The following is a 21,611-nucleotide window of genomic DNA, read 5'->3' as shown; positions in this document are numbered from 1 at the left end:
AATCTTGTGTCAAGAAAGTCCCTGAATTCTGTGTTTCTTTAGATTTGCATTCTTTATAAGCCTGCCTACAAACCCAGAAATTAGCCACTAAAGTAAAAAGGCTAGAATATGAAATATACACAGCCTTGGGCTGGCAACATATTGCAAACATGCCTTTATCTATCTAATGATCACATCATGGCTCAGAAGAGCCATTTGAGCCACAGAAGATGTAGGCTTTTCCCTAAGGGTGAAATGAGTATAGAAACAGGTCTAATAGCTGCAATAACAAAGTGACACTGGGCAGAAAACTCAGGAAGGTCATATTCTGTGTGTGTCTGATAAGGGTCCCCTCAGGTTTTGGCTCTGTTGCCCAAGCTGGAGTGCAATGGCGCGATCTCGGCTCACTGCAACCCCTGCCTCCTGGGTTCAACAGATTCTCCTGTCTCAGCTTCCCAAGTAGCTGGGATTACAGGCACCCACCACTGCACTCGGCTAATTTTTGTATTTTTAGTAGAGATAGGGTTTCACCATGTTGGCCAGGCTGGTCTTGAACTCCTGACCTCAGGTGATCCTCCCTCGTCAGCCTCCCAAAGTGCTGGGATTACAGGCGTGAGCCTCTGCACCCAGCCTTGGAGCCCCTTAATTCTTTCACAACATTATTGAGGTTGCCTTCTAGCATCTACTCAATTTATGGTTTCTTTTGATTAGGCCAGAGGTCACAGTCAGTGTCTACTTCTTCCCTGAGGCCTCTGCTGCCTGTTTTGAAATGCCATTTCCTATGCTCGTCCCCAGTGGGCACCCACGATGGGCCGACGGCATTTGTTAATTCATCCCTCCATCCATCTGTCTAGTCAATATCTAGAGAGTGCCCAGCACCTGTGGGCATTCTGCTCAGCTGGGGGGAGAATGGGGAGGGAGGCAGGCAAGAGAAGATGGCAGTGAAGTACGCCCGAGGAGGAGGGGTGCGTGACAGGTGGGGAGGGTGCTGGGGAGGTAGCACCAGGGCCCCTCAGCCGGCTCAGGGCAGGCAGAGATCTGAAGGCTGAGGCGTGGGGGGGCAGACGGAGGGGTGTGGACGGGAGGGGATGGCCTCAGGGAAGGCCTGCAGGCCACATATGGACCTGAAAAGAGCTCAACCAGGCCCACAGAAGGAAGAGGAAAGGAGAAGAAGGAGTCAGGAAAAATCACAATAAAAGAACTGGAGTGTGCTCTTCTTCAGGGCACACACAGTGTGGGAAATGTCACATTTTCTATTTTTCCATGTTAGGAGAAATCTAGCCGGACTGCCCCCTTGTAATGGCCTGTGAGGAGTCTGCGGACAGGATTTTTTAAGGTCTTTTCTCCCCCTTTAAACTACATGAACCCCCCATGAGCTTGCGAGGGCAGCCTGGCCACAGCCCCATTGGAAGGCGGACGTCTGGAGAGTGGCTCCTCTCCCTCTGAGCCAAACTCAGTCTGAGGGACCTTCCCAAGTTTTCTGAGCATGCGCAGAGCTCAGGGCTCCCAGACCCATCCCAGTCCAGCCCCTCAGGGGAATCAGGTCCCTCCCCGCTGTGCTCAGGCCCTCGCCATATCCCTGCTACTTTAGCTGGGGCTGTCACCTCCTTCTCTTGAGTAATGCGCTAATTCCTGGTGAGGCCTAGATCTTCCAGGTCCATAAGCCTGAGGGATGCTTTTGACAAGGTTTCTCTCTCACATCCCTCTCTCTGTCTCTCTGTCTCTGTCTGTCTCTCTCTCTCTCTCTCTCTCTCTCACACACACACACACACACACACACACACACTTGCTCCTGCCTGGGGCAAGGAGAGCTGAAACCATTCATTAGTCACATGAAGCTGGCCTCATTCTCTGGAGGGTGTGGCGGGGGGCTGTGGTGGTGGAGGGGGGGAGGGTAATGGGGACAGGACAGAGTAGGATAGAGGGGCATTGGATTTCCTCCCTATTGAGTCTTCGCCAGAAAAACATGCAAAATTCAAGAAGGTGTCAATGTAGTCTCACGAATTCACCTTCACCAATGTCATGTACCTGGTGCTTTTTGGCCAGACACTGTGCTCTACGAATTCTACAATCTCCAAATACTTTCACTTAATCTTACAGCAATTTTATGAAGACAGGTACTACATCATGCCCCATTTCACAGATGAGGAGACTGAGACCCAGAGAGGTTAAGCAGCTGGCCTGCACGCACGCTGAGAGGGTGGGCCCCTACCCCAGGTGTCATTGGCTGGATGCAAGCCTGCTTGACCTTGACTGCCCATTACCATCACTGGCAGCCTCGTCCCAGTGCCCAGGCTAATGATGTCAGAATCCCTGGGGGTGTGGCCCGAACATCAGCATTTCTACAGCTCCTCAGGCAATTCCGAGGTGCAGCCCAGGCTGAGCCCCACCGGTCTAGAGTCTCTGCTTACCAGGTTGCTGGGTTAGGCAGCTGAAAGCATCAGTGCCTCGGACCTGGAGTGTTGGGAATATGGAAGTGCCTCGGACCTGGAGCACTGGATAGGGAGCAGGACTGGAGGTTGGACGATGAAGGGCTCCATCTGGGACATACGGAGTGTGAGGCTTCTTTGGGTCACCACGGCGGAAGTTTTCTCCTGGAAAATATTCAGAGGGCAGTGGAATGAAGCTTGGGGCCTAGGAGTCAGGCATCAGCTCCCAGACACCAGCTAAAGCCAAGGTGACAGTGAGATTGTCATCTTCCCTGGCGAGTAAGTACAGCATCCATGTCTGGACACACGGGTCTTTAGATCGCAGTGAGTCACACATTCTCCGCTGCCTCAACAGGCACCCCCAGGCTGTCAAGGCCATTGGCCCTGGCCAGGTACACCCGCAGGCCTACAGACCACTCTCAAGTGTTAGATGGGCTATTTGGGAAGAAATGGCAAAAGAGATGTGAAGGGGAAACAGACGAAGAAGAGCAAAGTGCAAAGAATAAGGTGACTGGGAGAGGTGGCTTTTTCCCTTCCCCTCTGTCTACTCCCTCAGAGCTGGTGGCCCTGAGGGGGAAAAAAAAAAAAGGAGGTTCAGTCATCAAATGCTCAAAGTGGAGGGGCCTCAGAGACACCCAAGGTTAGAATTTTGCCCATGAAAAATCCCTGCCACCTGGTCCTGTGCCCCTCCTCCTGATCGCTTGGGCTTGTCTTCCCAGCTGGAGGGGTGTCGCGGGGGTGGAGGAGCCCTCGAGTCCACAGGCACTCAGTCCTCCGGATCTCCAGCCCACAGAATGTCTTCCTTGGCAGGCCAAGGTTTTCAAAGTGCACTTTCAAAAATGAGCTTGTTAAAAATGCAGTTGCTCTGAGGTGGAGTCCTGGACACTGCATTCTTAATAAGCTCCTCTGATGATTCGCCCGCCACACAAGGCATGATTGAGTGGCCCACAAAGTGCTCCTCTTCTCTCTCCCGGAAATTGACATGATCGTAACAGACTCCCAAAGTCTTGAGTACTCAATAAACTACAAATTCTGTACCTGCACCCTCAGCCCCACAGAGCTGCAGATACTAGTGGGATTGGGCCTATTCCTTTGGTGCATTGGGGCAGAAAGGAAGTTAAGCCTCCCTGGCCAGAGGCCTGAAGCTGGCCTGTTTTTAGCCTCTGGGGACAGGGCATGGCCATCTCTGCAAGCATGTTTCCTTCAACTTTACTGGCTTTTGAAAAATTCTCCAGAGAGACTTCAGCCCTTGTTTTATGGTTACAGGTAATGGTGCCTCAGTGAATATGTTCAGCCCTTCAACCTGAACTCAAATTTACAGATGGAGAAAATACTATGATTTGCCTTAATTGCAGTTTATCACTCATCATCAGAAAACTAGGAGAATGAGGTGGGAGGATAGCTTGAGCCCAGGAGTTAGAGTTGCAGAGAGTTATGACTGCACCATGGCACTCCAGCCTGTGCGACACAGCGAGACCGGGTCTCTAACAAAAAAAGGAAAATACATTTGCCATTTGTTTTCTGTAGAAATTCAGTTACGAACTGGGTTTGGTTATAAGTACAAGACCCCCTAAATACTGGCTTATTGATTTAGGAGTTTTAACTCACATGGTAAAAAAAAAAAAATTAGGGGTAGAGAGTTATAATACTTAAGGTTATCAAGGCTGAGGTCTCTGCAGTTTTGTTTTTTTGTTTTTTGTTTTGTTGAGACAGGGTCTGTCACCCAGGCTGGAATGCAGTGGTGTGATCATGGCTTACTGCAGCCACAGACTCCTGGGCTCAAGCAATCCTCCTGCCTCAGCCTCCCCTGGTAGCTACAGGTGTGAGCCACGAGATGGGGTCTCCCTATGTTGCCCCAGGCTGGTCTTGAACTCCTGGGCTCAAGTGATCCTCCCAAAGCACTGGGATTACAGGCATGAGCCACTGCACTTGGCCTCTGCAGTTCTCTTGGCCTTACCCACACGGTGCAAAATGGCTACTGTCACACCAGCCATCAGACGTAGTCTAGGCAACAGGAAGAAAGAAGGGGAAAGCAAAACCTGACCAGAAATCCCAGCAGGCAGTCTTTATATCTCATTGGTCAGAAGTTATGTCACGTGGGCACTTCTAACTGCAAAGGAGGCTGGGAAAGGCCCTTTATTCAGCTGGCTACATTGCTGCTCCCAATAAAAGGGGAGCTCTTTAGTCAAAAAGAAGGGGAGGCTGGGCATGATGGCTCACATCTGTAATCCCCAGTGCCTTGGGAGGCCAAGGCGGGTGGATCCCTTGAGCCCAGGAGTTCGAGACCAGCCTGGGCAACATGGCAAAATCCCATCTCTACAAAAAATACAAAAATTAGCCGGGTGTGGTGGTGTGCACCTGTGGTCCCAGCTACTGGGGAGGCTGAGGTGGCAGGATCGCTTGCACTCTACTGCACTCCAGCCTAGGACAGGGTGAGACCCTGTCTCAAAAGAAAAAAAAATGAAAAAGAAGGGGAGAATGAATGAATACTGGGTTGAAAACTGGCAGCCTCTGACCAGGTAACTCAAAACTGTGCCTGCCACTGCAGGCACCACCTTGGCTCACTGCAACCTCCACCTCCTGGGTTCAAGCAATTCTCCTGCCTCAGCCTCCCAAGTAGCTCAAACCACAGGCACACACCACCATGCCCGGCTAATTTTTGTATTTTTAGTAGAGACGGGGTTTCACCATGTTGGCCAGGATGGTCTCGATCTCTTGACCTCGTGATCCGCCCACCTCGGCCTCTCAAAGTGCTGGGATTACAGGCGTGAGCCACAGCGCCCAACCTCAACACTGTTTTTACTATGAGGGGACACAGAGACGAGAGGAAGCAGGAGACAATTAACACAGAAGAACCACCTTTGGCTACTACCACTGGGAAAAAGCAGTTCCTTTTAGCCGTTTCTCACTCAACAGTCCCCCAGGCACATTTCACCCATTTTTTTTTTTTTTTTAATTAGACTGGTGAGAAAACTGCAATTTACAAGTAGGAAGTCACTCTCAATATCTCAATACGTAATCGCCCTTCTTGCCTCTCACTGTGGTTTTGTCCCTATAATTGGCATCATCTACTGCCCCAGGACAATGAGAGACCTGACGTCATCAGGCAGGATGGCTAAATCTGTGTTAATGGGGGAAATAAAGATGTATGGCATTTAAATATGGTATTTTACTCTGCACCTCTTGGTTTTTAGATCTCTAAGTTGGTGGAGGAGGTGAAGTATTTCTCAAAATTCCGCACACCCCTTGTGAAGTTGCCATAGAGCCACTTCCCTCTGTTTTACAAAGCTTGTGAGTCTCTGTGGCAATTCCTTTACTTCATCCTTCATTCCTTTCTCGCATGAGTAGTGAACCGTTGAAGACCCAGCTGTAACCATTGTGAACCACAGAGACAGGTAAAGCCTTCTCCATCTCCGAAGCGCATAGCAGATGGGTTTGTTTTGTTATTTCAGTCACCTGGTGCTTGTTGAGTATTGAGATATGTGTTTCAATGTGAATTCTTTTTCCTTTCCCAGAATGCCCATATCACAAGCCCCTGGGTTTCGAGTCAGGGGAGGTCACACCAGATCAGATCACCTGCTCTAACCCGGAGCAGTATGTGGGCTGGTATTCCTCGTGGACTGCAAACAAGGCCCGGCTCAACAGTCAAGGCTTTGGGTAAGCAGGGCCCAGGGGATTTTTTTTCATGTGTTTTTTTAAAAAAGAGGCCTCTCTACCAGCCTGGCCAATATAGTGAAACCCGTCTCTACTAAAAACACAAAAAATTAGCTGGTGTGGTGGCACGTGCCTGTAATCCCAGCTATTCAGGAGGCTGAGGCAGGGGAATTGCTTGAACCTGGGAAGCGGAGGTTACAGTGAGCCGAGATCACACCACTGCACTACAGCCTGGACGACCGAGTGAGACCCTGTCTCAAAAAAGAAAAAGAAATAGGTCTCTCTAATAAACAAATGACACAGAATGTACTTATGAGTGCTGCGGGAGAGATGAAGGAAGAAAGACCTCATCCATGCAGCCAGGGAAGGCTTTCTAAGGAAAACATATTTGACCTGTGACTTGAAGTTGGCCAGGTGGGGGAGGGGAAGAGGCGTGGGGTACAGCAGGTGCAAAAGCCCTGAGTTGGGATGACACCTGCAGGGTGTAGATGGGGAACATAAAGAGGGCAGCAAGGCTGAAGCACAGGTAAGACAAGGTGGAGAGGCAGGCAGAGGTCAGATGGTGCAGGACCTTAGAAGCCATGTTAGTGACTGATCTGTACTGTAGGGATAGTGGGAGGACCCTGAGTGCATATTAATTAGCATACAGGTTCGTGCTATTGTAACAAAGAGCACCAAAGTATGGTGACTTAATATAGCAGTGTGTTTCTTGCTCACTTAAAAGTTTCATTCATCAGTCAGGCACAGTGGCTTACGCCTGTAATCCTAGCACTTTGGGAAGCCGAGGTGGGCAGATTACCTGAGGTCAGGCGTTCAAGACCAGCCTAGTCAACATGGTGAAACCTCATCTCTACTAAAAATACAAAAATTAGCTGGGCATGGTGGCGGGTGGCTATAATCCCAGCTACTTGGGAGGCTGAGGCAGAAGAATTGCTTGAACCTGGGAGGCAGAGGTTGCAGTGAGCCGAGATTGTGCGCCACTGTACACCAGCCTGGGCAACACAGCAAGACTGTCTCAGAAAGAAAAAGTTTCATTCAGCAGTCTAGGGGTGTTACGGCAGCTTGATGGCATGAGGGGCCCAGACTCTACCTTGTTGTTTTGTCGTCCTTAACATGAAGCGTCTATCTTGGGGTCCAGAATGGTGTCTGTCTCTTCTACCATCACATCCACATTCTAGTTAGTGGGGAGAAACAAAACAGCAGCAGAGTGTGCATGATTTGCCTTTAAGAACACAAACATATTCTATTGGCCACTTCTGCCCACATCCCATTGACCAGAGTTTGGTTAGGGGGCCCCACCTAGTTGCAAGGGAGACTAACCAATGTCATCTTAGCCAGACGGCCGTTTGCCCAGATGAAACTCAGGGGTTCTATTACCAAATGAGGATGGGAAGGGAGTATCGGGTGATGATTAGCAGACTCTGTCGGATAAAGATTTCTAAGTCGAAGACGATCGCAAGCACATTTGTGTTTTAAGTTCTCTGGTTCCTGTGGGGCCAGAGCAATCCAGGGAGAGTAGTGGAGGTGTGGCGAGAAAGGAGGGGGCATGGGCTAGAGTGGTGGCGGTGGAGACCGACAGAAGTAGAGGAATTTGAGGCACTTGGAGATGGAGCCAATAGATGGATTGGGCGCTGGAGGTGGAGAGGAGGGGCCCAGGATGGTTCTCAGGTGGCCGACATGGATGCATGCGAGGATGGGGTTTACTCAGAGACGTGGGGTCTGAAAGCGGGATGGGGTGGGGGCACTTAGGGGCTCACGTTGGGATGTGTTTCATCTGAGATGCTGAGAGGCATACAGAAGTCCTCTAGCTGGCAACTGAACTCTCTGGATTTGGGATTTAGGAAAGGTCTGGGATAGAAGTGAAAAGTCAGGAGCCACCCAAGGAGTAAGTCTGGAAAAAGAAGGGAAGGTGGCCCAGGGCTTAAGTCCTACAAAGTTAATTAAAATACACATTAAAGGGAAAAAAGGAGGCGGCGGGCGGGACTACTATAGGTTTCCACAGTTTATGAGGAATGTAGCTAAAATAAACAAATTTAGTTGCTTCAACGGTTATCTGGCTTGACGCTTGTCAAAGCCCTTCTCGATCCACATGGGTCAGTGCTCTGCATGAGGCAGGAATGTCACCATCTGAGGGAAACACAAATAGGTGTGAAGAGAGTGAAATGTGCAGAAAGAATCACCCCGGGAGACGGATGCAGAGGGCAGGGGCTGGTGGTCTAACAGCCATACACCTGCATGTTTTGCAGACAGACATGTTCAACTGCTCCCAAAGGCAATTTCAGCCACACTCTGAGGCATTTCTTTGACAAATTAATCTGGAAAGTTTTTCTCAGGAGGTGGAGGTGCAGGGAGGGGGAGAATGAGATGCAAGTTAAGTACAACAGAAGCTGGACATTCCTAGGAGATAAGGCTCAGACTGCAGCCCAGACTGCCCGAGCTTGGCAGGGGGCTCTTCGGATGTTGGCAACCCCTCGAAAGCCAGCACCTGCCGGCTTTTTGCAGACATGCACAGGGGAAGTCTCCCGGTGACTTGGTATGTTCTCGGCAGGTGCGCCTGGCTCTCCAAGTTCCAGGACAGTAGCCAGTGGTTACAGATAGATCTGAAGGAGATCAAGGTGATTTCAGGGATCCTTACCCAGGGGCGCTGTGACATCGATGAGTGGATGACCAAGTACAGCGTGCAGTACAGGACCGATGAGCGCCTGAACTGGATTTACTATAAGGACCAGACTGGAAATAACCGGGTAAGTTGGGCTTATCCCAAACCACCTTCAGCTCACACCCTCTGGGACTTCCCCTCCTGTCCCTGCACTCCCGTCACTGCCCTCCTGTCACTGCCCTCTGTCAGAGCACTGACTCCGCGGCATGGTGGGTCATCTGCGCTTTCCCCCACAATGCGCTGTGCTCTCTTTCCTGGGCTTGCCTTGGTTCCCAGCACAGTTTGTTTGCAAATGAGTGCTACTCTTAAGTGCAAAAAAAAATTAGTCTGAATTTCCATATCAGTATGCAGTTGCCTGAATTCTTAAGACTGACCATTTGGACTATTTCAACTCACTGGATCATTGAACGCACTTTGCTTCACGGGTGTTGTCTGATGTTATTGATGTGGGTAGAGAATCGTCCGTTTATATAGATGTGGCCTCTCCTATTGCTTGAGACTGACAGAGGGGAGCCTTTTGAGAACCTAGCAAGTTACCCATTAGCTAAATGGTTAAAAGGACTTCACCAGCACAAACACAGAGGAACTTAAACCTTTGGGCAACTCTACATCCTATTAATCTTTGTGGATTGAGACCGAAGTCTTCTTCACCATAGACTAAACACAGTAGACTTCTGACTATATATATATTTGCTATGCATAAAAATAAATTAAAAACTCACTAGCTCTTTGGAAATGTTAAACATCCTTTTGCCTAAGAGTAAGGAGTTCCCCAGGCTAATTTTGACATTTAATCAGGTTAAGTAGACATGTACAGCTGAGATTCAGAAGGCTTTGTAAGTCTCTGATGACAATTTATACAGCAAGACATTCATGGGTTGTTTCAAGGACGTTCATGGGTTGTGTTCCTATTGGACACAATAGGAAAAACCATCTTGATACTTGGACATTTCATTTCATTTTTATTCTTATTAGCTGGCTTCTCCAAAAGACATAAGAAGTTTTTCAAGCCCTGTGCTTCTGAAGGCCTTGAAAGTTCTTTGCAAAGAGGCACTTCACCCCTGCACTTGTGCAATCTGGTAGAGCCTGTTCCACCCTCCCCTCTCTTCACCTGGCTCTTGACTTGAATAGGCTCAAAGACAAACTGCAATAGAGAGGGTGGTGTGGGGCAGTGCCACTGTGGAGAAAGGCAAGAACATGGCAGACCAGGCCCTTCCCTTTTTGTGGATGGATGGCGCCAAATGCAACAGCCAGATATTTTCAGGAGATAATCCCAGAAGGAAATGAAATGTCTTCGTGGCATTAGGCAGAGCACCATGACTTTGGTAAGAGGGCAAAGAATGATTTCTTTGGAAATAGCGTCAAACATCCGCAGCATGTTTTTACGTTACATCCTTAAAAACATTAAGCAAACCCCCTTTCTCTTTACTCTGGCACCACCCTCCCCTTTCCAGAATCGTCCTTTGAGTTTTTATGTCTTTTTGTTTTCTTTTCTTTTGTTTTTGAGATGGAGTCTCGCTCTGTTGCACAGGCTGGAGTGCAATGGCATGATCTCAGCTCACTGCAACCTCCACCTCCCGAGTTCAAGTAATTCTCCTGCCTCCGCCTCCAGAGTAGCTGGGATTATAGGCGCCCGCTACCGCACCTGGCTAATTTTTTTGTATTTTTAGTAGAAACGGGGTTTCACTGTATGTTGGCCAAGCTGGTCTCGAACTCCTGACCTCAAACGATCTGCCCGCCTCTGCCTTCCAAAGTGCTGGGATTACAGGCATGAGCCACTGCGCCTGGCCAAGTTTTTACGTCTTTTTAAAAAAACATTTTCCAAGTTGAAAAGGTACTCATCACTTGTATCAAAATAGAAACACACATTTAAGTTTTGGCTTACAACTCCTGAGCCAAGCACGGGTTTTCACTTCAGCCCTACTTTGGATACCTTTGGAACATGTAAGTGTGATGTGGGCCTTTTCAAAATGTCAAAATGCAAAGGATAAAAACTCAAAAGCGATGAGTCAAGAGGCATTTTCTAGCAGCACCCTCCAATACAGCTTTCTGTGATGATGGAAATGTTCACATCTGCATTGTCCAATATGGCGGCCACTTGAAATGTGGTTCATGTGACCGAGGAACTGAATTTTTTATCTAATTTTAATTAATTGAAGTGTAAACAGACATATTGGCTAGTGGCCACCGTATTGGATGGTGCAGTTCCAGATGTTCCGAGAATGTAGGTGTGATGACAATTACTCAAGATCAGATTTTGGAGGGCACCCGCAAACTTTCTGTGCTTTAACCACTTTCTAATCATTTCCATAGTTAAAAGTTGGGGCTAGCTCCAGAAAGGAACCCTTCTTCCTTTTCCCTCCCCCGATGTGATGGTGACAGGATTTCCTCCATCTCTGTAGGTCTTCTATGGCAACTCGGACCGCACCTCCACGGTTCAGAACCTGCTGCGGCCCCCCATCATCTCCCGCTTCATTCGCCTCATCCCGCTGGGCTGGCACGTCCGCATTGCCATCCGGATGGAGCTGCTGGAGTGCGTCAGCAAGTGTGCCTGATGCCTGCCTCAGCTTGGCGCCTGCTGGGGGGTGACCGGCGCAGAGCGGGGCCGTAGGGGACCCCCTCACATACCACTGGGATGGACAGGGCTATATTTCGCAAAGCAATTTTAACTGCAGTGCTGGGTAGATACTTTTTTTTTTTTTTTTTTAAGATATAGCTTTCTGATTTCAATGAAATAAAAATGAACTTATTCCCCACTCAGGGCCAGAGAAAGTCAGAACAAAGAAAATGTCCCGAAAACCAATTTTCTTACAAAAGCCTAAGCAGCAGGGGTAATTTTCTGCTCATTTTTTCTCAGTGACACTGTGAAAGGTGCAGTCTCAGGGGAACACAAAGCAGTCCTGATAATTTGAAAATTCCTGTGCTTTACCACATTCAAGACAAAAACATAGTTTCCTAAAGCCTGGCTTTGAATGCAGAAGGGAGCAGTTCCTCCTAGTTAACTTTCCACTAAATCATCGCCAAAGAGGACTTCAGAGCCCCGGGGAGGCAGCTGAGGATCTCAAGGGTGACTGAGTTGCAGGGATGAGTGTGATGGGTGAGAATCCCAGTGTCCTGAGAGGCTATACGTGACAGATGACCAAAAGCCCAAGGTAGGGGTTTCCTCTGCTCGCAGTTCTCACCTTCAAGGCGGGTCTGGGCTTCCACCCTCATGAACACAGGGATTCGGGAGGGTCCAGAGTGCCCAATACATGCAGCTCCATTCTGCAATCCATTCCAGCAAATTCCCTGTGTCTGTGGTCACCATTTAGGTGATCACACAGGACAGGCTGCGCGTCCAAGTATATGTAGGGACCCCAAATGACCACAACACAGTACCATTGCCCTTTACCTAGGGCTACCATTTCCCAGCAAACCAAACATAGTTCGAGAACAGCTGGCCCAGGAGCTACCACTGGCTACTCAGAGGAGGCTCATTAGTTGGCTACATGCTTCGCAGGAACTGGGAAGGACCCACATCATAAAAAGGACCATGTGGCTTTTCCCTGAAAGATTCTCACCCTTCCACCCTCTCTGCCTTGCAATACGCAAACTGCACCTGCTCCTGAAAAGCTCTCTGGGAAAGAATGGGCCTGGCTTTCCGTTCCCGGAGGCGGCGCCTTAGATTGGGAGGTCTCATTGGCCACTTACAGCCCAGCCTGAGATTCCAGGCCCCTCCCAGGAAAAGGCTGTTAAACACGGGGGAGGGGCAGGAGCGGTATATGGAGAGGAGGTGGTGGAATCAGAGAATGAGGCTGCTGTAAAGACTGTCCTGGCCCCAGACACAGGGTAGTCTCCGCTAGCAGCTCATTTCCGAGTTACTTTTCGTTTTCAAATGACAAGCCAAGTGACTAGACTCGCGCTAACACAGTCCTGGACAACACATTCACCTTTTCTGTGAACAGGCAGCCTTCTAAAAGCCCCAAACATCCTCCTTGACGCGTTGGGGGCTCAATTATTTTATATCCAACCCAGCATCTTTCTAGTCCCCATGCTGTATGCTTGAACTTCGGAAAATGCTTTTCCCTGCCCAATCTTCTCTCAAATATAAACATATCACACAGGGTGTTGGGGCGGCGGTGGCGGGGGGGCGGGGGGAAGAACGCATCCCTGGCCTTAGGACACAGGACAAATCTATTTTGGATAGAAACGCCTGAACAGAGACCCTTATTTGGAAAGGTGAATTTGGTCACGACATTGACTGTCAGACAAAATGGCAGTATCCTAAGAGTTAAGGGCACATCAAACACAGGAGTTAAGACAGTGCAGTTCAGACAAAAAGGAGAGGAGGAAACAGGCAGGGAGAAAGGCTCTCCAAATAATTGTTCATGTTGGAAACTTTTGTCACGGCTTTATTGAGATTAAGTTCACATACAGTTTGTATCCACTTAAAGTGTACAATTTGATGACTTTTGGTATATTCAGAGTTGTGCAACCATTATCACTAGATCAATTTTAGAAAATTTATCACCCCAAAGAGAAATCCTGCAACCATCAGCCATCACTCCCCAACCCATTGGCCACCACAAGCCCTCTGCAACCACAAATCGACTATCTCTACAGATTGGCCAATTCTGGACGTTTTACATAAATGAAATCATATAGTATGTGGTATTTCGTGACTGGCTTCTTTAACTTAGCATAGTGTTTTAAAGTTCATCCACGTTGTAACATGTGTATCACTACATCACTCCTTTTTATTGCTGAACATCATTGTTCAGTATCATGTCAAGAGCACATTGTTATTTATCCATTCATCCATTGATGGAGATTTGGGTTTCCACTCTTTAGCAATTATGAATAATGCTGCTACGAACATTTGTGTGTAAGTTTTTGTGCGGATGTATGTTTTCATTTATCTCGGGTATACACCTAGGAGTAAAACTGCTGGGACACACACTCTTGTTTAATCTTTGGAGGAACTATTATCCCAAGTGGCTGCATCATTTTACATTTCCACCAGCAATGTAGGAGGTTTCCACTTTCTCCACATCCTCAGCAGCACTTGGTACTGTCTGTCTTTGACTATACCCATAATGTGTGAAGTTGCATCTCAACTGTGGTTTTGATTTGCATTTCCCTAGTGACTAATGACGTTGAACATCTTTTCATGTGTTTACTGGCCATTTGTACATCTTTGGAGAAACGTCTTTCAGATCCTCTGCCCATTTTAAATCGGCTTACAACTTACTGAGTTTAAGAATTCTTTGTATATTCTAGGTATAATTCCCTTATTGGACATGATTTGCAAATATTTTCTCCCATTCTGTGGATCTTTTTAACTCTCTTGATAGAGTCCTCTGAAGCACAAAATTTTAAACATTTGATGAAGTCCAATTTCTTTTTCTCTTTGCTTGTGCTTTTGGTGTCATGTCTGAGAAACCACTGCCAAATCCAAGGTCAGGAATATTTACCCCTATGTTTTCTTCTAAGAGTTTTATAGTTCTACCTCTTACAGTTAGATCTTTGATCCATTTTGAGTTAATTTTTGTATATGGTGTGAAATAGGAGTCCAACTTCATTCTTTTGCATGTGGATATCCAGTTGTCCCACCAGTTTGCTGAAAAGACTGTTCTTTCCCCCATTGAATAATTTTAGCACCCTTGTCAAAAAACAATTGACCATGAATGTGAGAGGGTTTATTTCTGGAACTCAAATTCTATTATCTCATTTTCTTCATTATTGTAGCTTTGTAGTAAGTTTTGAAATTGGGGCATATGAGTCCTCCAACTTTGCTCTTCAGGATTGTTTTGGCTATTCTGGGTTCTTTGAATTTCCATATGAATTATAACTAACTTGTCCATCATTGCAAAGAAGCCAGCTGGGATTTCACATTGAAAACTGCTCAAAACTTCAGAATTTAATACACAGTAAGATATATGATTCATAGGACATTTATCTGCAGGTAATTTGCTTACAACAGCATATTATTTACTTCATTCAATTCATATGACAGAATGTATAAAAATTAAAACTTTTATTGAGGGAAATCTGAAGCCTAATAGAATCTTGCTGTCAAACACACAAACTATGCTTGCAGTATCATTTCTTTTGTGGGGGAAACTTTCAATTAAAAATTAAACATAATGTAGGAAAAACTCACTCTTACCTTATTTTAACATATTTACTTTTATTTTTAGAAATGCTAGAGCGCAGTCTACACTGGAGATTGTTTAAAAATTGCGGTAAAATATACACAACATTTGCAGATTTTTAAATAATTAAATGAAATGTTATGAACAAAGAAGTAGCATTAAGTGTTGCCAATATTAAGAAAAAAAAATCTGAGTTGATCCGGGTACTCTGTGTGGGAGGAGGTTACTTGGACAAAGCAAAGGTATTTCCCAGATAGAGGTACTGCTATGAATCCATTCTCAGAGCCCAGAAGATTGAACTCCTAAAGTGACCCTTGGAATGGATGCTCACAGAACCCTGTCTTTCTGTCCACTTGGGGCTTGGTTGCTAAGGCCCACTGACAAACAGCTTACAAGGACTGTCACTTCCCCTGTGGTCCCAAGAGTAGTTCCATGATGGGTCATTCTTAAGCCCAACCTTACAGGGCTGATATGAAGATCAAATAGGCCACGTGCATCTAAAGGGCTTTGCGGACACCTACTGAGCTCTGTGTAACTGGCATTAAAGATTCAGTGATATTCCTTCTCAATTTTCTGAAACTGCCAATTGGGGCAGAAGCAATAGCAATGTTTTATAATAGCAATAATGTTATAAGAGCTCATATTTCTTGAGACTCTGTCAAGTGCTCTGCAGGTTATTATCTCATTAAATCTTCACAACACTGAGGTAGGTACTATGATTACCTCCATTTAAAAATAAGGAAACTGAGGCATAGTGAAGTGCCTTGCTTCAAGTCACATGAGATGTAGGAGATGGAGCCAAGACTCCACCCAGGCAAGCGGACTCTATATCCTGGGGATTTATTTATTTATTTATTTATTTTTGAAATGGCATCTCGCTATGTCGTCCAGGCTGGAGTGCAGTGGTGCGATCTTGGCTCATTGCAACCTCCGCCTTTTGGGTTCAAGTGATTCTCCTGCCTTAGCCTCCCAAGTGGCTGGAATTATAGGCATGCACCACCATGCCTGGCTAATTTTTCTTTTTTTTTTGTATTTTTTTTTTGAGACGGAGTCTCGCTCTGTTGCCAGGCTGGACTGCAGTGGCGTGATCTCAGCTCACTGCAACCTCCACCTTTTGGGTTCCAGTGATTCTCCTGCCTCAGCCTCCCAAGCAGCTGGGATTACAGGCACGTACCACCACACCCATTTTTTGTATTTTTAGTAGAGATGGGGTTCCATCATGTTGGCCAGGCTGGTCTCGAACTCCTGACTTGAGGTGATCTGCCCGTCTCAGCCTCCCACAGTGCTGGGATTACAGGCGTGAGCCACCGCCCGGCCCTAATTTTTGTATTTTTGGTACAGACGGGGTTTCTCCATGTTGGCCAGGCTGGTCTCGAATTCCTGACTTCAGGTGATCTGCCCGTCTCAGCCTCCCACAGTGCTGGGATTACAGGCGTGAGCCGCTGCGCCTGGCCTGATCCTGGACTTTTAAGCCGCATCCCCAGAGGACCTCCAGCGACTTGTTTCAATGAAGTGTTCTAGTCTCAAATCACATCAACTACCATCTGCTGGGAAAGCGGATGGAAGGTGGCACATAAATTGTTGCGAGCTTTTAGAGAAGAATATGTTACACATTGTGGGGACTTGTTACCTGCTCTAATTAGTACACTTATTCCATAAGCGTAGATAGCCATTTCTAAGTCTGTTACCCTTTCCTTCACTCGACTAAGTTGTCTTTATTTCTGCACCTAGAGTAAACTTTAGACAAAGTTTTTAATATACTCTGTGTTGGAAACTGTTTTTAAAAATCTGAACCTTGGAGTTACTTGAATAAACCTGAATTACTAAAGAGAAACAACTCTGATTGTGACCACCATTCCACTCCATGTCAGTTTCCATACATGGAGGTGCAGTGACTTTTAAGGGTACATGGGCTTTACAATGAACATATTCGGCTTCAAATCCTGGCCCTGCCACTTCCAAACTGGGTGACCTTGGGCAGGTTAATGCCAAGTATGAAAATCTGTTTCCTCATTTACGAAAAGGGGATAATAATAGTACCTGTTTCACTGGGTTGTTGTGAAAATAATAATAATAATAAAAAAGCAAAACACTTGGGCATTGTGCCTGGCCATAGTAAGTGCTATGAACATTAAAAAGTATAAGCACCAAATACTTTGATTCAGTCGTGATAAGATTATAGTTGAAAGCACAGGCCACAAGTTTCCATGTCACTTAAAGAGACAGAGTGAAGAACTGGTTGACACAGTACTTTTAAGAATGGAAAGCACTGACTTTCAGCTCCTACCCTTTGTTTAGAAAGACAAAGAAAGCTGGAGAATGTTTTATATGTAAGTTACCACAAAAGCTAAATTCTTTCCCTCCTGATTGAACATGTACTCGGTTGGTCTTACCCTAAATGATGAAACTGAGGGCCTAAAACAGGGGTTAGTAAACTATGGCCTGTTTCTATAAGTAAAGTTTTATGGGACCACAGCCACAACTTTCTGATTTACGTATCATCCATGCAGCTTCTGCACTACAAAGGCAGAGCTTCTGCACTACAAAGGTGACAGGGAACTGAAGGGCCACAGAGCCCCCAATATTTACCATCTGGCCCTTTACAGAAAAAGCTTGCTCACCTCTCCTCTAGAATGAAAAAACCCTTATTAAGCTGTCCATCTTTGCTTTCTCCATAGCACTTAGCACAAGATTGGCCTCTCTTCCCATCCTCCTCAAACTACCACGTGAGTGTCTAGCGACGTGCAAAGGTGACAACACTCAAGTATAAAATAAACCAAAGTTTTCAAAATGCCATAAGGGAAAAAAAGCTTTATAAATAGGAAAACAAAGATCAACATCATTAAGTTACAGGATTTGCCTAGTTTTACATTAATTTCTCTTAAACTGATTACAACCTCAAAGGCCCATCATCCTTTATTTGAATTCGAATGCATTCTTTCTTCCCAAGAAGGAACTAAAATGGAGCTGTTCCCAGTTCAAACACAAGGACCACAGTGCTCAAGATTGGGACGGCCTGGCAGTCACATCAGTCAGTGCAAAATCTGCATTTTATTAAAGACATTTGGGAAGATCCATTCAAAAATACATTGTGCTCAGTAAAAATTAACCATTTCATGCTGATAATGAAGGTTATCACGGAGTAGATATTTGTGTAATATTTACAGCAACAATAGAAATTTTACATAAGTTTAGAATGGAATTACATGCCAGAAAAAACTTGATAAGATGTACCAACACATGATACAAAGAGTTATAGAAACACTTTACAAATGGTTCATAATTCACTTGTGAGGATTTAAGTATTCAACACTTTAAATTCAGTTTGGATTCAAAAATTAAAAAGATTAACAATCACGTCACACCCTTGCCACAGTAGAAAGTATGGAATTACACTTTATATAATGGATTATAAAGTCTGTGCAATTAAGAATTTCCACTGATTCTTCATCTACCACATACTAGATGTCACATCATTCTGGCTTATCCCTATTTTTGTTTCTAAGAATGAACAGGGTCTCAATGTCACCCTGCCCTGTGTCTTCCCAGACACCACCTTCAAGCTTACTAGAGATTGAAGAAGCTCTGAATAGTTAGCTAAGTATATACAGAATAACTACCTGAATTCAAAATGGCACAAAGCAATTCTTGGAGATAGAAATTTGGGGCAATGATTTTGTTTGGTTTAATCGTTTCTGTTAATCAATCCAAGTTTACAGTGAGAATTTACTTCTTTTAATCACCGTATTACCCCTCTAGCCTGACTCAATCGGTGACCAAAGAGTAAACAAGGAGAGGGAAACAGACTGAGGGCCAGAATCAGTTGTGTGTCTCTAGAGAAAACAGGTTCTCTGCAAGCTTTGCTTTCCATTTTGGAAAACCTAAGCCGTGCTGGAGAACTTACACATTCTCTGGGACGATAAGCATCTTGTTTGCTTTGTTTTGTTTTGTTTTTCCGTGAAACTCTACAGAGTTTAAACTGGAGCTTTTGACAATTCTGGCAATAAACACTTTAGTCCCCACAACAGGGACAAAAGTCAAGGCATCTACCTTTTCTATTCCTGGGTTTCTTCTGATTAGACCTGAAGCAGAGCACTAGGACAAGCTTGTCTGCCCCTGAAAGAAATCAGATCAGACTTTTGGGAAAGTAAAATTCCCAACCAAAGGAAGTCCTGAGGAATTCTTAGCAGTCTGTCAAAACAGGGGGGATGGAGGTACAGATAAGGCCTCTTTCTCCCTGATACTCTGTGTTGGAAGAGTAACGAACAAGGCAACTTCTAATCTGCATACAACATGGAGACCGATTTTCAGATTCCAAAGGAGGATCGAAATAGGACCCAAGGATCAAATGGGGTTTCGAGACCTTAACCTTGTGAGAAATGAAGGGCTTTAGAAGTGAAACTAGTTTCACTGCCGCAATTTTGCTGGCCCTACAAATCCAGCGTGCCAACTATTACAATTTTTTTCTGGCAAAATGAGACAAACTTCCCTTAAATTTGGGAGTAAACAGTTGATGAATGAAAATGCAAGGCGAGTCATGATCATATTTAATAGCCTACAGTAAATACATGGAAGGGTGGGGTCAGTGCCCGGAGAGGAGAAAGGTGGAGCCAGGACCAAGCCTAACGCTGATGAATGAACAAACCACTGTGGGAAATGAAGATTCATGTAGTAACTGGCTCACACGAAAGCCTACCATTTGTATAGTACATTCAATTCACAAAGAAAAAGAATCGAAGGGGCAGCAGGCCCAGAGTTTCCTAGCCACTCCACTTCTCCCACGTCGCATGTATGCAGATAGATGAGGGACTTCATTTTCTTGCATGATTTCTTACTCATCATTTCTGAGACAGAATTTTTCATCAGCTGAACCAGACCTCAAGATATTCTGTATCTCAGCTGGTCAAGAAGCAAAAGGAAGAAATCATAACTGCTTACAAGTTGTGTTTCTGGTTATTTTTGTAAGCTAGGCTTTTAAGTCTCTGAGAGGACCTTCTTGTGAGATTCTGGCCCTGGGAATTAGCAGCAGGACACTTACAACCTTTGTACTGTCTTTTCTATGTCCCCTTTCAAAAAAACCAGAATTGTGGTTTCTTAAACCATAAGTAAGTTTTCTCTGCCTGCACACTTTCTTAGTGATGAACTGAAGGAGGCAAGGAAATATTTCACTATTTTCTGACTTGGTTCAATGTACCCTACCACATTCCAAAGTTCACAAAAGTATGAGTCTGTGGATCTTAGAACCCACAGAGAGCTCAATATCCCACTACCATGCAGGAGGTAACGAATTTCTAGATAGAAAAACAATGCTATCCAGGAAACATGTTCTGACCAGCAGAGAATGTGCAGATTTACTGAGTCCCAGCTGAGCTCCAGCACTGCATCACACTGAGCCACTGCCCTTGCTGAAAGAGTTCAGTCACCACCAGCTCCTAGGTGAACAGAAATAGATCTTTCTACACACTTGAAAAGTAATCCTCTGGCCTTTGAAAAAAAGTTGTACACTATGAGTCATTCTCAATAATACATGGCTAGAAGAAAATAAATGGCTTTTTTCCTTATTTACTCTAAAGACTAGTTTAAGAAGTGAGGATACTATGATCTTAACTAAGAGGGGCTGGAAAGGGACAATGGGATAGCATTTCCTAGTATAGTCCACTAATTCTCAGATTAGGAACATGCTAAACTGGCTAACTCTACAACCACAACATACTTTATAATACACGGTGTGACTAGAGACTGACAGCATAGCTCTGAGTTTAGAATTAAAGTACAACTGCGTAAGGTGAATCTTAAAGCATGTTTTAAAACAGATTTAACCAAAGCATACAGCACAGATACTTCTATATAACAGCCACATCACAACCACCAATACGGACTTTTTTGCTTCTAATTGGTCTGCCATATGCTAATATTTGTAAAGAGCTATTAAATGACTTGAATAAAAAACAAAGACATTTTCTTTCGGGAGACACAGCTAAAAGCCATGGATGCCTTCGAGCAGTTGGTAAAAATCATGCCAATCTGCCAGGCTGTTGCTTGCTTCTAAATATAAGCCTCATGGCTCTATGAAAGATTTTCTAAGGATGCTAACCTAGAATTTAAGTTCTCCAACACCTATAAAGTAACTCTGGTCTCCTTCCAAAGTATGCACCTTTTAGCAGGCCCAAGACAATGGAAACAAACAATAGGATTCCAAGGATTCAGGAATTGTGGTCGAAGACTCTTAAGAGAATGTGATGTTGAAGAATTCACACCTGCAGTACTGTAGCCTGGACAGAACAAGGCCAGAGCCAAGCTCTGCAGACTGGTGGGCTTGGGATGGTGTAGGGCAGGGTTTCTCAACCTCGGCAGCAGTGGTGCTTGGGGCTGGAGCACTGTTTGTTTGGGGGGCTGTCCTGTGCATAGCAGGGTGTTTAGCAGCATCCCTGGCCTCTACCCACTTGATGCCAGTAGCACACCATCACCCTCAGCTGCGACAACCAAATGTCCCCAGACATCGCCAAATGTGCCCATGGGGCAAATCTGCCCCTAGTTGAGAACTGCCCCTAGTTGAGAACCACAGCTGTAGAGTCAGCTCACTTGAGCCCCTCAGCATGAAGCACTCCTTTTTGGTCTTGGGCTCTAGAGAGAGGCTAAATTTTAGAGCAAGACCAAACAAGGTTCAGTTAAAGTGTATTTAGAACTTTAGAGAGGAAAAACAAGGACAGCAGAGAAATAAAGGTAGAAAAACAGTGAAGCAGAGTTTCTTTTCCA

The 21,611-nt window shown here is 45.6% G+C and overlaps 2 protein-coding genes across 3 annotated transcripts in view; one reads left to right on the top strand and one right to left on the bottom strand.

Annotated features, from left to right (window-relative positions):
* The window catches only part of RS1 (retinoschisin 1), a 30,686-nt gene extending 17,101 nt beyond the window's left edge, over nucleotides 1-13,585 (top strand). Inside the window, exons 4-6 of the mRNA XM_025373448.1 lie at nucleotides 5,924-6,065; nucleotides 8,611-8,806; nucleotides 11,124-13,585. Coding sequence (XP_025229233.1) covers nucleotides 5,924-6,065; nucleotides 8,611-8,806; nucleotides 11,124-11,276 — 491 coding nt within the window. The 3' untranslated portion in view covers nucleotides 11,277-13,585. The remainder of the gene's footprint in view (nucleotides 1-5,923; nucleotides 6,066-8,610; nucleotides 8,807-11,123) is intronic.
* The window catches only part of CDKL5 (cyclin dependent kinase like 5), a 226,900-nt gene that overhangs the window by 617 nt on the left and 204,672 nt on the right, over nucleotides 1-21,611 (bottom strand). For both annotated transcript variants that reach the window (XM_025373446.1, XM_025373447.1), the window contains exons 19-20: nucleotides 7,153-7,236; nucleotides 2,391-2,573 (exon numbers count right to left, since the gene is read on the bottom strand). In XM_025373446.1, the coding sequence (XP_025229231.1) occupies nucleotides 2,391-2,573; nucleotides 7,153-7,236 (267 nt within the window). The remainder of the gene's footprint in view (nucleotides 1-2,390; nucleotides 2,574-7,152; nucleotides 7,237-21,611) is intronic.

Source organism: Theropithecus gelada, chromosome X (genome assembly GCF_003255815.1).
Source record: "Theropithecus gelada isolate Dixy chromosome X, Tgel_1.0, whole genome shotgun sequence".
Lineage (NCBI taxonomy): Eukaryota > Metazoa > Chordata > Mammalia > Primates > Cercopithecidae > Theropithecus > Theropithecus gelada.
Note: the sequence above shows the minus strand (reverse complement) of the source record. Positions and strands in the feature narration are given on the sequence as shown.